A 14,622-nucleotide genomic window follows, 5' to 3' on the forward strand; every position below is an offset into this window, starting at 1 on the left:
TAGGCACAAGCAGACTGGTAGTTGTGGAGCCATGTCCTAGATGGTCTGCTCTACACACACTGGTGAGCTAAGCTGGTAAGGCTCAAGGCAGGATGCCACACAAGTCGGAAGGTGAATGACTCTGCCAAGGACGTGCAAGTGACACATTGGGGGGACACGTGGACATCACCTACAGCTCGGGTTTCCTGCTGGCCCTGGCTGACTCCAGGAACACATTGCGGAGCTGAGCGACTGAGACTTTCGTGTCCAGCAGGCCCAGTTCCAACTCGGCCTTGGACGTCTGTGACTCGGCATCTCGCTTGGGAGCCAGGACCTTGGCCTTCAGAGCCTGGAGCTGCGGGGGACCCGTGTAGTCGGACAGGGAGCGGGTGAGGACCCTGTGTTTCCTCGTGGGTGCCTCCTCCTTCCTGTGACCTTGGGACGCTGCCTGGCTCTGAACGTACATGACCATCTCGCTCCTGCCCATCCTCTCGGTGGGCTGTTGCTGAGCCATAGGCGGGCGGGCCAGGCTTTCTGATTCCTTCTGAGGTTCCGCGGTAACTATGCCAACAGCGGGCTGACTCAAGTTCTCAGTTCCGGGGGGGGCTTCCTGGCTTCTCCCAGACCCACGGTCCTCCAAAACTGCAAGGGTCTTCCTGCTTTTCTCCAGAGCGTCAGAGAAGAGCACATCTTCTGCTTTGGATTCACAAATATGGAGAACTGGGGTGTCTCTTCTTTCATCTTCTAGAACCTTTGAGGGGGGAGGCTTTGTGACAGTCTGGGGGGCTGGGCCTGCCCAGCTGCCCTCGGAGACGCTTTCTGGGGTGTCTGAGGTCACCAGCGTGATGGTGTGGACAGGCTCTGCTGGCTGGACGTAGCCGCGGATGGGCTGTTTTGCGGAGCTGGCCACCTTGCCCGAGACCCTATCGAAGGCCGAGTTCTCTGACTGAAAGGCCAGGTAATGGCCTGGTGCCGTCTGGTGTCTCCTCTGAGTTAAGGACTCGGAGGCAAGTTCAGGGCTGCTGCGAGCGCTCTCCTCTCGCACCAATTTTTCTCTAACTTTAACTCTTTAAGAAAGAAAAAGGATTTAAGTTGCCAAGTGTGGTAATGGCTCTGGGGGAAGAGAGCATGTGTGTGCAGACCGGAGATGCCTGGAGACTGGATAAGCATCTTGGGGTCCCACTCTCCTTGCCAGAGGAAGGAGTTTGTGTTGAGTTTACAAACTCGGTCTTCCTTCTGCAAAGCTAGGAGGGGCCAGATGCTATCCTGGGAGAGAATGGATGCCTTCCGACTAAATGAATACTCAGAAGCCCAGGAAAATTCATTAATATGCACCACTGGTATGCACGAGGGTACACTGAGGCTGGGCTATGAGTGGGTAAGCTTTCCACATGGACAGGCCCAGGATATGGACTGGGGTGGGGATGGTTTCCAGGCATATATAAGCCTAAAGACCAAATGTAATTGCATTGTCTCCTATAAATGTCATAGCATTCATGATGACAGTTATTTTTTATTGAGCTCAAGATACAGCAAACGATTACCCCTTTTCAAGCATTTAAGAGTCACAAATTTTTCCATGCCATGCAGACAACATTCATTCATTCAGAAAACACATGACCAGTTAAGACATCATCACTTCCAGCAACTCCAGAGCTAAGACGGATGTCAGGAAAAAAAAGATTTTTGTTGAAAGAATGCACTGAACAAGTTCTCCCCACTGGAATGGTCATTAGGCCCTCAGTTAAAAACTAATCAAAAAAGGGAGGGCTCTACTTGTTTCTAGAGCTATTTAAATAGCCTAGAGCAAAACTGAAATCCACTGGAAAAGCTACCAACCTTTTCTTATTACTGTGGAAGCAAAGTAGCCAAGACCTCTGGCTGAGGGGCCCAGGAGACCTCTTTTCAAAGCCTCAGTCAGCCAGTTTGAGCTGTGTGGTCTCAGATAACCTACCTGCCACAGCTGCTTCATCTTTCAAATGGAAATAATAGTAACAAGATGTAATGTGATGCTTGCAAAGTATGCAGTTTAGCCCTTAGCAAAGGGTAAACATTCAATAGTGCAAACTAGTTGTTTTTACTTTTTTTTTTTTTAAATACCACATAGTGAGGAAAGACAAACCATTCAAACTGCTTATGAATGGACTGTGGACTGAGGATAATCTTTAAAAAATAAAGGATGCTTTTGAAGTGGGAGAAGTGATTTCTCAAAGAATGTAAAACCTTTATTTGGTTAAGATTAGTCAGCAAAAATAATTGCTTCTGATATTCACTTTCTAGAAGGGAATTTTTCCTTAGATGACAAAGGCACCCTGCTAAATTTGATATAAACGCCTATGTGTCTTTCAACATAAGATGCAGGATACGTATATTTCATTAAAGAAAAGTCAAAGACACACATAAAAGGTAGCTGCTGTGAACCATTCAGGGGGAAGAGAAAAGCATTCTGAGCTGTTATATTTCCCAGAGACTAGTGAGTGTTGGAGGTTTTCATATTTATAAGCTTTGTTAATTTGTTCAAGTTCTCCTGCAGAATGTGTCCTTGTCATCAGAGACAATCTGAATGTTGTCCTCAGCCAAGAACAAAGTGACTGTTAGAAACTTGATATATGGGTGCTTTGTCCTGCCAATGACTTACTCATTCTTACTCCTTCTGTCTCTCCCTGCCCCCAAGCTTAAAAATGAAACGAGAGGGGGTTTTGCCTGCTTTGAAAACCAGATGCCCTATACCTAGCTGTAGAAGTTAACAACTGGTTGAGCGACAGGCAACATGGAAAGGAGGAGGCTGGAAGGCCAGGACAGGGGAGCTGATGATAAGATGGGACCCTGGGTGGTTAGCCTGGCTCAAGGGAGCAGCAGAGAGATGCTGGTTATGTGCTCACTACCGCTCCCTCCTGGCAGCATGTGAGTGGTGAGAAAGGAGAAAAGCCAGAGGTGGAGTCAAAAGATTTTCCAAAAGAGAAGCAAAGGGGAACAGTATGAGCAGCCATTGGGGCAGTAGGAGAAAAAGAAATGATTAGAAAGCAACTTCCAGCAGCCCCCTTTTGAACACATATTTTCAAAAGCCCTGCCACCAAAAAGAGGACAAAGGCGAGTTAGTTTCGGTGACGTGCGGGACAGGTACACACTCACTAAACACAAGCTGACAGCTTGGGAGATACCTGGATGGCCAGTTGATAAGTGAAGGTGTGTCCCCTTCGGAATCTTTCTGGAGAAACCACTCATGTTTGGGTTTCCCGGTACTATTTTGTACAAAAAAACAAAACTTCAGGTAAAGCCTATGAAAACGTCAACACATACACAGACTTCATTATCATCGTTTAAAACCCTCAAGGCTGACTTTTGTTAAGTAAGGAATAATGCTGGCTTTTGAAAATGTCTAAGCATGCTTTGCCATGGGGTTTCTATTTGGTGCATGGAATGTCTAAGACGTTCGTTTATTACATATATCAAGGTAGAACAAATACATCTGAAGCCACCAAATAAAGTGTTCTGTGGGATCATTTGGAAATATCAGGAGTCTGCTATAGTCACATTTTGTCTATAAATACCAGACAATTCTCTTGTAGGAGGTTGAATTAAAAATACAAATTATTATCTGTAAGTTCTGTAAAGGTACACTGGTAAATAGCCAAATATAAAAATAGTGTCCATGCAAAACAATGCATATGAAATAAGGGCTATGAATAAAAAGAAATTCCATAAGATCATATCTTTAATTGCTAGGATAGCAATTAAATCACTGAATAATGCAACCAACAGTTACCAAATACTAATGCAAGTCCATTTGATAAATGTTTATTGAGTTCTGACTATGTACAAAGCACTGAGCTGGGCCCTGAGAAGTAGCCAAGGTAAAGCAGGCATCACGCCAGCCATCAAAAACTAACATTGTGTTGGGCAAGATAACATAGGATTGACACATTCATTCTTCAACACGCAATCAAATATAATGCAAGGTCGAATATGACAAAGTCATAATGCCAGGTTGAAGATATCTTACCAAAAAATCAGTGGCAAGGAAAATCTTGCCATCATTATGTAAAGCAAGACGTAGAAGGGCTTCCCAAATCATTGACCTGCATGCTCTTACAAAACAGAAAAAAAGCATGGGAACTCTGCATGCTAGTTAAAATGTTTACCAGCTCAAAATCTTACCAGCCTATCTGTAAGAGTCCTTCAATACCAGACCAGAAACACAGATAAAAGTCATTTCCAAAAGAAGAGAATAATAATTAAAACAAAATTCTCTTAGTTTCTAAGAATCATTTTAATTTGGGTTTTGTTTCAAACTCCCAGGAAAGAACCTGTTGATCATCACTACTGTGCATTTTGTTGTGACCACTGCAATCTGTCACACTTAGACATGGATCTCTGTTCTCCAGTCAGTCTATACTCAAATCTATGACCCCACCTTTCTGTCTATAGTATTATAGCCATTGAGCCCATGGTAAATAAAAAACTCAGATTATGGAAAGACATTTTTATTTCCAATGATAAAGGATCTTATTTCTCAGCGTTTATTTAAACATAGGAATAATTCTGCATATTGTCTGCAGTTTAGGAAGGAGGCAATCAATATAGCTTGGGATAGAGAGAGCACAATGGATACTTGCTTTTGAAAATCATCAGTTATGATGATGCCTCATATGCCTACCTCACAGTCATTTTAAGGCCCAGATGCTTTCTGTACAGTAGAATGCGTTGCAAACTGTGACATATGCCATACAACTTTCTGAATATAATCTTCAGTAATCAGAATAAAACTTGGTCAATAGCACCCTAAAAAATTATCAGGCCAGTTATAAGTAAACAGCTTCTAGGGATGTAACGTATGACATGGCAAATACAATTAACAGTGCTGTATGATATATATGAGTTCTCATCACAAGCAAAAAGAAGTTTTTTCTATATCTTTGATTTTGTATTTATACAAAATGATAGATATTCACTAAACTCTTTCTCCTTGGACCCATCCACCCCCACAGCTGCATGGCTGGTTGCCTCTCATTACATAGGTCTCTGCTCAACTATTAGTAGAGACACTTTCCTAACCATTTCGTATCAAATAGCAACCTCAACCTCTGCTTTTTTTAAGTTTTTTATTTTTTTCTTGAAGTATAGATGATTTATCATGTTGGATTAATTTCTGCTGTACAGCAAAGTGACTCAGTTATACACACATATATTCTTTTTCATATTCTTTTCCATTATAGTTTATCATGGGACACTGAATATAGTTCCCTGCACTATACAGTAGGACTTGGCTGTTTACTCATTCTCTACATATAGTAGTTTGTATCTGTTAACTCCAAACTCCTGGTTCTTCTCTTCCCTTTTTCCTCCCCCTTGGCAACCACAAGTCTGTTCTCCATGTCTGTGCCAATCTCTTCTGTTTGATTAGAAGCATGCCTTGGGTCCTAAAATGATGAATTGAAGTACAGCATTGGGACTTCCCTGATGGTCCAGTGGTTAAGAATCAGCCTTACAATGCAAGGGAACCAAGATCCCACATGCCATGGAGCAACTAAGCCCATGTGCTGTAACTGCTGAGCCTGTGTGCTCTGGAGCCCCCACAACACAACTAGCGAGTCCCTGTGCTGCAAAGAAAGATTCTGAATGAGGCAATGAACATACCAAGTGCCATAACTAAGACCTGACACAACCGGAAAAAAAAATGTGCAGCACTGATCTGGCAAATTCATGGGTACCCGAAAGTGTGGAACATAGTGGAAGTTAGGGACCAAGTTTCCCACCGTGGAACCCTGCAGGGTGCCCAAGAGAGGCCCAGACTCAGATGAAAAGATACATAATTTCATGAAAGTACAAAATGTATTTCCGGGGCCCAGCAGGTACTGTTTTTTTAAGGTGTAATAACAGTAGGTGAGCATTTTAAAACATGAAAAAAATAAAGAGATCACATCTGGATAGTGGCAATGAAACCCTGGGTTCTTTCGTATTTTTTAAATCTTGCATGGATAATGCTGTTTTATGTCCCTTAACATTATGCTTAACCATTTTTAATAATTAAGGCTTGGTTAAAAAATTAACAGTGGGAAGGATTAGTTTCATATGAACATAATGAGTTCAACAGATGATACTACCAGCCTATGAGAGCTAAGTGAGGCCCTTGCAAAGAATCAACGTTGGTGGCCAGAGATACAGCAGTGATGAAAACCTTTTGTCTCTTGACAGGGGGAATGGTTATACATTTCCCCAAACTCACTGGCCTGCGCCCTTAAAACACTATGTGCATCTTGATGTAAATTATACCTCAATTTAAACATATATCATCGCTGGGACAGAGAATAGACTTGCAGTTGCCAACAGAGATGTGGGGGAGGGAAGGATCGGGAGTTTGGCATCAGCAAAAGCAAACTATTATATATAGAGAGTGGATAAACAACCAGGTCCTACTATACAGCACAGGGAACTATATTCAATATCCTGAGATAAACCATAATGAAAGAGAATATGAAGAAGAATGTATATATATATATATGTGTGTGTGTGTGTGTGTATCACTGAATCACTGTTATACAGCAGAAATTAACACAACATTACAAATCAACTCTACTTCAATAAGTTTTTTAAAAAAGCCTCACTGTTGGATCATGGAGTAAAGACTTCCTGAGTAATCAAAAGGTAGAAACAGAGTCTTTTGGGGGCAGAAGCAAGATAAACATGTGAGATAACCACTTTCTCCCAGTTTCTCTCAGGGCTAATCTCAGCGCTGAAGGCCTAAATGCTGCAAGGTTGGCTGAAAAAGAGTGAAAGGTATGTGCAGATGGACCTGAGGGTCAGAGGGAACGGCTGAGTCTGAGGAAAGGACTGGAGGGATCTTCCAAGGGGATCAAGCTTCCCCTTTCCAGAAGGATATGGGTTTCTGTGTCTCCTACTTGACTTCTAATAAGTAACCAAACAAAGTAAGGCAGGAACTCGACTGCCTTGGTTATGGGACCAGCCTAGAATCAGCCTTTCGGGGCTTCAGACTGAGTTTGCAAGGCCCCCAGAGCAGCCAGCGACTTTACGGTTCATGTTTCACAATCCCCACTCACAGCTGAACGGTATTTACAAGCACATGGACTCAAGACCATGTACAAGGATTCCAAGCCCAGACAAAGTGGAAAGAGTGCTGAAGTATAAACAAGGGCTGCTCCAAGCATACTCTGCTGATTGGGGTCACTGGTCCACAGTGAGATAAAAGGCTTGGACCAGAATGTAAATGATGGTCTCTGAGCCTGCTGTGTAGTAGTTCAGTGATCCCTTCTTCCCATCACAACTTTCTTGAGGAAGGAAATGACCCATGGCCTACATTCCTCACAAGTCCTTTATACGTTGGGGCTGATACAGAGTTTGCCGATTGGCTACTTCAAGCAGCACTGCTATCATTTCTTGACACTTTATGAAGACATGGAAAACAGCAGAACATTCACTCAGAAATAACTCATGGAGGCCCTTGGTATGTGTTAGATGCTGGGAAGGCGATGGGAAAATGACTGAGATGAGGTACCTATCCTTCTTGCAAGACTTCTACAAAAGTAATGCTATCACTGAGATCATCCTTACTAATCTTATGGATTGGCTTAATACCAGATTCATGGTGCCGTATTTGGGAAAATCCTGACAAAACTGCTAACATCCTTATCTGGGTGTGTCAGCTTTGTTGTAGGATACTGGGCATCTAGATGTCCCTCTTCCTGAGACATGAAGCACAGGGGAAGCTGCATTTGTGAGACACCTCATTTGGTACATGAGGTCTTTCTCCCCTTCCCGCCTTTTGGCAGAAACATCATCAACCAGAAGTCAAACAGATAAACTTAGGGATTCCTGTGGCAAATCAAGTTTCAGCTTTATAACCATATTGGGAAAAGGACAATCTGATAAGAACAGACTGGTTTCGGAGTCCAGCAGCACAGAATGTGTAAGAGACTCCAAAAATGACTCTGGTTTCTATTAAGACAGTGAGAAGGTTATACAAACTTGGAAAGGGCAGATGTGAAGGTGGACTCTCTGAAAGAATTCTCATTGGTCAACAGCTCAGTGAGAATAAGATCCTCTTATGTGACCTGACCACTGGAGAACACAAGCAGACTAGTGCTACCTGTGTTATTGACAATTCACATTTATTAATGTCCTCCAAGATTGGACTAGCCATCTTGGCAGTCACATAAAGAACTTATTGTCAACGAAAACTCCTAGGTCTGTTTCACACGAACTATACTATTAAATCAAGTGTCTCCAATCCTGAATTTGTACACTGATTTTTTTTCCCCCTTCTAAACACAGGACTTTCTTTCTTAAATTTCATCTTGTTTGTTTCCTACCATCATTCCAGGCACAGGTGCTCTCTTGCCTCCATGCTCCTGCAGTCTCTTCCTTCTTTCTCTCTCTCCCTCGCCCCCTCTAATCTCTTCTCTCTCAATCCTTCCCTCTCCCTTTTCTCTTTTTTTTTCTATCATCAAATTTATTTACAATCCCTCCTCCAGAAATTGGCATCTCCCAGATCACCTAATGAAATGCCAAACAGGACCAAGTTAAGAACCAAGGCCAATGTGGAACCAGAGACTTCATCACCTCATGTGTAGATAACTGCAACCACCTCTTTAGTGGCCTCCCTGGCTGGAATCAATTCTCCTTCAGCCAAATCCCCCACACTCCTCCAGAGTATTCTTTCTAAAGTACATAACCAAGCATCCTTGCTTTCAAATCCTTTGGGCACTTCCCATTGTACTGTCCACCAGAAGGCCAAATTCCTTGTCATAAGTTGCCCCATGGTTGGTCCCCACCTGACTACCTCAACTCATTCCATCCCCTTCCTTCTAGGTCACCTGCAGCAGCCACCTCTCCATGTCCAGCAAACTTACCACATCCTTAAGGACTTAGTTCAACTACGACCACTTCTCCAAGGAGGAAGGATGAACAACTTATCTTGGTATCCCCATGGCACCCAACCTTGGGCTTTATAATCTTATTTACCCGACTGTGTTATGGTTAACTCACACACTTAAAAAAAAAAAAAAAAAAAAACGACACGCCCACCCAGAAGCACAGTGCCTGGCACAAGGTAGCTTTCTTGAATGAATAGCTAAACTACTTCAGAGCTGAAATTAACCCATAAATCAAGACCTCTGAGGTTTGGGTGGATGGCCTACAGAGTTTGAGTTTCCCCCCACCCTGACTACAAGTTTTCATTTTGTTTATGGGGATGCGGTTTTTAAATACCTTATGTAAATCCACATAAACGTTTTCTATAATATCCCCAATCTTATATCCTAAAGTTTCTAGCCTTCAAAGGGCAAAAACAGCTACCTCTTTTTTCTACTATGATGGAAAATAGAACTGACATTAATAACAAGAGCAACGTGTCATGGAAAGAACTCTGATGGATTCAGAGACCTTGAATGACCTATTGGATCATGGACTCAGCTATATGGTCCTAATCTAGTTACTTAAAGTCTTTCATCTTCAGGACTTTTCATGTATAAAATAGAGTTTTAAACTAAATAATCTCCCAGGTTATTTCTGGTTTTAAGAATTTAACATTCTTTAACACAGTGTCTATTCTGTGGGGTCCTGGGGTGAGCCAGCTCTCTATTGGGCAGTGGCTACCTCCCTAGGAGAGGGCTATAGGGTTACCTGTGAAAGAGATAGTGACCTTGAGTATAAGAGAACTTTTTTTTTATGATATGGCAACTGGAGAATTATATCACCAGGAAATAAGAACTCACCCTAAGTTATCATGGAAAGGAGTTGCTCTGGGTTTGCATCCCTAAGTATCTAATAAAATGACATGCTTTGACTCTTCATAACCCGAGTTAATGGACGAAAAAGTGATTCCTGGCACCAAAATGAAGTCAAATCCAGCACAGTAAAATTGGTTTCACCCTGTGGGTGTCTAGCTCTAATTATATAACAGCTCCTAATTATAAAAGATGATTCAGCTTAAGAAGAATAGCTATTAACACCAGCATCTCATTCAAATTAACAGTTTATTTGCTGAAAGTTGCTTGTTTGGAAAAACTGCTAATGATTGCTTTACACATTCACATGGGTGTATGAATGTGCAAAGCCACAAGCACACAGGCAAAATATTGTATTTTAAAATCTATCAGACATTTGAATTTTTAGGACATACCAGCTAGTAGTTTGGGTAACATCATCTTATTTTGTTCAGTGAATAGAAATGGACACTTGACAGTGAAAATAGAATAAAATGAAAAAAAATAATGGCAATGAGTTAACTGTAAAAAACTGCCCAAAGCTAGAAGAACAAGACAAGAGTGATGTCTGGGGAGACAGGAACTGAAAGGTGAAAGCAATCCTATGCCAATACAAATGCAGACACGTGAGAAGTACCCAGCGGTCTCTTTAGAGAGTAGATTCTCAGAGATCTCTGTTCCCACGACATTCTGCCCCAATGTAGACACTGTGTTAGGAAACTTCCTGCTGTGGCAGAGACAGAAGCTGACGCAGGAATGCCAGTGGTCAAGAGGCAGCTGTCTCACTCAGCATCTCTCCAATTAACTAAAACAATGAGCTCCAGGCTCTGGAAACAGTTTCTAGATGCAAACCTCTCACTGGGAGATGCGCAAACGATTGGAAGTAAAGCATAAAAACTCTTAACTTGAGAAGCTATGTGCACCCTAATGTTCATAGCAGCACTATTCACTATAGTCAAGACATGGAAACAGCCTAAGTGTCCATCAACAGATGATGGATAAAGAAGATGTGATGTGTACATACACAATGGAATATTCCTCAACCATAAAAAAGAATGAAATATCGCCATTTGCAGCAACATGGATGGACCTAGAGAGATTATAATACCAAGTGAAGTACATCATAAAGACAAATACCATAAGGCACCACTTATATGTGGAATCTAAAATATGACACAGATAAACATATCTATGAAACAGGAAGAGACTCACAGACATAGAGAACACACTTGTGGTTGTCCAGGGGGAAAGGTGGGGGAGAGATGGATTGGGAGTTTGGGATTAGCAGATGCAGGTGATTATATATAGAATGGATAAACAACAAGGTCCTACAGTATAGCATAGAGAACTATTCAATATTCTTGATAAACCATAATGGACAAGAACATGAAAAAGACTTTAGTGTACAGCAGAAATGAACTATACTTCAATAAAATTTAAAACAAAACCAAACTTTTTGTTTATTTATTTTGCCTGCAGCACACGGCTTGTAGGCTCTTAGTTTCCTGACCAGGGATTGAACCCCGGCTCCTGGCAGAGAAAGAACAGAATCCTAACCATTGAACCATCAGGGAATTCCCAAAACAAAACAGTTTTGAATTAAAACAGAAAAAGGAAAAAAGAAAGGGTAGGCTGCATCATAATCCCGCTTCCTTCCTGGACGGCCAGAGTCTGCATGTCACAGTGTTGCAGAAATGGTTCATCCTGGAGGGGGCCCTGGCCTACTGAGCAGCCAGTGCACAGCTCTGAGGAAGCCCCATCCAAACCATCATTCACCAATGGCAGCCACCCCCAATCAAAGGTCAGCGCCAGCGCTGCATGAAACTGCCACCATCATTTTTATGGCCATGAATGATAGTTCGCTAAGTGGGAAAAGGAGTGATGGGGATCCCAGGAGAGTAATAATAATAATAAAATACCAAGGGTTCTCTAGAGCGGATCACCATTAGAAAATTAGGTGTGCTTCTCTTCTCTCTAGTTCTTGTAGGGAAATACACATGCTCAGGAGAAGGGCAGGTGTGGGACTTGGGGCGGGGTTTCTGCACTCACAAAATTAACCCAGATGGTGCACTTTATTGTTGGTGACATTAAGAGATGCACCAAATAGCAAATTGACAAGAGCTTTGGATTTAAGATTTCTAATGGAGCTCAGACTTAAAAATTTTGAATAATACAGAGGCTCCCAATCCCTTGGAATTTTATTCTAAAATTCATAGTGGCCATGTTAACAAAGAATGGTTCATTTCAGTTACACCATCTATTTGGAAAACACAATTCCTGAAATTCCAAATTTACAGGATTTGGTAGGACAAGGGAATGGTGGTTGTGATTTATTCTCTATTACCACGATAGCATATATGGAGATAAATATGTAAAAATATAGTGTATCTGCTCTGCTACTATGCATGTTCTTAGTTTGCTACAGAACAATATTTTCATCTGAATTCCTGGACAACAGGATTTCTGAACTAAAGACTCTGTTACCATCATACATACACATACATACACATACATACATATCTTCTCCATCATATAAATGAATCATTGTGAAAGCGAAAGTCACTCAGTCCTGTCTGACTCCTTGCGACCCCATGGACTATACAGTTCATGGAATTCTCTAGGCCAGAATACCAGAGTGGGTAGCCTTTCCCTTCTCCGGGAGATCTTTTCAACCCAGGGATAGAACCCAGGTCCCCTGCATTACAGGCAGATTCTTTACCAGCTGAGCCACAAAGGAAGCCCCCAAGAATACTGGAGTGGGTAGCCTATTCCTTCTCCAGGGGATCTTTCTGACCCAGGAATTGAACCAGAGTCTCCTGCATTGCAGGTGGATTCTTTACCAACTGAGCTATTAAAATAAACTTATCACTGAGCTAAATATTGCCCTAAAAACTGTTACTGACCTTATAATGCTTAAAAACAGTATAGTACAAGTATAAGAACTAATGATTATTCTGTTTGTACATATATTTGCATTAGCATATATGAGAACATATAAAAAACTATGTATTCAATATCTGGCTCACATTTGAATTTTTAGGACACTGTTTGAAGTCTTTGGATGTTATTTTCATGAGTGATGTATTCCTTTTTAATTAATGAAACAAACAACAGCCTCTTCCTAGTGAGCACAAAATGAAATGATGGAACAGGCGTGACAATTCAGAGATAAATCATTCCAAAACCGCCTAATTCAGAGATTTACAGGGATGAAAGAGTAAAGCCTAACAGTGAGAAAAAGACTCCATTTCAGCGATAGGACAAATGCAGTATGCTATTCAATTGTTTTGCCATTTGTAGATATTTTTCTGGTCATTTCTTAATCTTCTAAACTTCTCTGTCACATATTTCCAGGTCAGATACCATCTTATTTTCACTTACAGTTACTGGGTCACCAAGAGTTCTTTGTTGTTTTAGTTCACAAAGTATTTTTTGTCTCTCTTCTCCCCAAACGGAAGTCAGACAATGACTCCCTGACACCTGAATTTCCTGGCTCTAGAGAAAGGGCTACCAGCAGAATGTTAATCCACTTAAATCCATCTTTAAAAGCTGAACAAATGGAGTCACTGCAGACTAAATCCCAATGCTATTTTAACATCATATCTGTCACACATTACTTTCCTTGCTTTTTAATGTAAACACATCTCTGGTCTTTTCCTTCTCTATATGAAATGATTTGTGTTTCTTGGCCTGCAAATTTGTATGTCTTGAGTGGCTTCAAAAAATAGGGCATTTGCTTCCTTGCAAACTCCTTTACTATTTCTTCATTCTTTTAAGCCTTTCTTCTGTGAAAGAAAGGTACTGTCAAGCAGAGGCTAGGTGTATGAACACTCCCAGGTAACATGCCTCGTCAAACAACCAGGAGGGGACTGCCCTGGTGGTCCAGTAGTTAAGACTCGCCTGCCTTTACAGGGGGACATAGGTTTGATCCCTGGCCCAGGAAGATTCCATGTACTGTGGGGTCTGGAGCCTGTGCACCACATCTACTGAGCCCGCACGCCCTACAGCCTGTGCTTTGCGCTGAGAAGACTGAGCTAAAGAGTAGCCCCCACTCTCTGCAACTAGAGAAATCCCACACACATCAATGAAGACCTGGCACAGCCAAAAATTTTAAAAAAACAACAAAACCTAGAAGTGGGTTCTAAAGATTTTAAGTGATATATATTTTTGAATATTGAGATTTTAACTCACACAGAACTATTACGTATCCATCATTTTACCTGGAATACTCTGCACAGTTTTTATTATTGTAACTGCTTCAAAAATCTTGTTGAGAACTGATGATATGTGATGTAGACGGTTAACCCAGACACCATGATGATAAACAGTTTTCATGATATGGCAATCAAAAATTGGATTCCTTGTTATTTTTTAAACCATGTAACCCACACAATTCGAACTTTCTAATTTGTGATGTTAAGTTCCTTTGTCCTGCTCACATAGCTCACCAAGAGTTTGCTTTGATAGAGTATAACTTACCCAAGAACACTGTTTTTACTACACAATGCAAATTTCCCAAAACAAAAGAATATGACTATAACATATGTTTCAAAATACGAGGCAATAAGTCCCTAAATTTTGAGCAGTTAAGTCTGAAGGATGAACAAAGGTCCTCAAAATACAATCAGGATCCATGCTATTGAATTCTCTTAGAAGGTAATATCTCTAAATATTCTAGTGTAGATGGTCAAGCCAGTAGCAGCTGGTCTCGGAGTCAATACACTTCAATAACTGAAATAGTCTGTTTTAGATGTAAAACTGCCACGTGAAGATGGCCACATTTACTTTGTCCCAATGTGGAATAAACAGCAGTATTTTCCATCATGTTTGTTTTTCTTTTTTCTAGAATAAATTTGCCTGATCTCAGGTTCTTATCCCCCTCAATTCACCTGCAAAGCTAATGTTTATTTGAACTGAAAAA

At 41.4% G+C, this 14,622-nt stretch overlaps 1 protein-coding gene across 50 annotated transcripts in view; it reads right to left on the minus strand.

Moving 5' to 3' along the window:
* Positions 1-14,622, minus strand: part of SVIL (supervillin) — a 259,115-nt gene that overhangs the window by 71,209 nt on the left and 173,284 nt on the right. For 27 of the 50 annotated variants that reach the window (XM_081553941.1, XM_081553947.1, XM_081553929.1 and 24 more), the window contains 2 exons: positions 3,141-3,221; positions 174-1,046 (listed from right to left, as the gene is read on the minus strand). The exons of 14 other annotated variants lie outside the window; for them this stretch is intronic. In XM_081553941.1, coding sequence (XP_081410067.1) covers positions 174-1,046; positions 3,141-3,221 — 954 coding nt within the window. The remainder of the gene's footprint in view (positions 1-173; positions 1,047-3,140; positions 3,222-14,622) is intronic. 9 more of the 50 variants (XM_081553952.1, XM_081553957.1, XM_081553959.1 and 6 more) reach the window with 1 other exon arrangement.

This window comes from Giraffa tippelskirchi, chromosome 13 (genome assembly GCF_054371585.1).
Source record: "Giraffa tippelskirchi isolate mGirTip1 chromosome 13, T2T-mGirTip1v1.2.pri, whole genome shotgun sequence".
Taxonomy (NCBI): domain Eukaryota; kingdom Metazoa; phylum Chordata; class Mammalia; order Artiodactyla; family Giraffidae; genus Giraffa; species Giraffa tippelskirchi.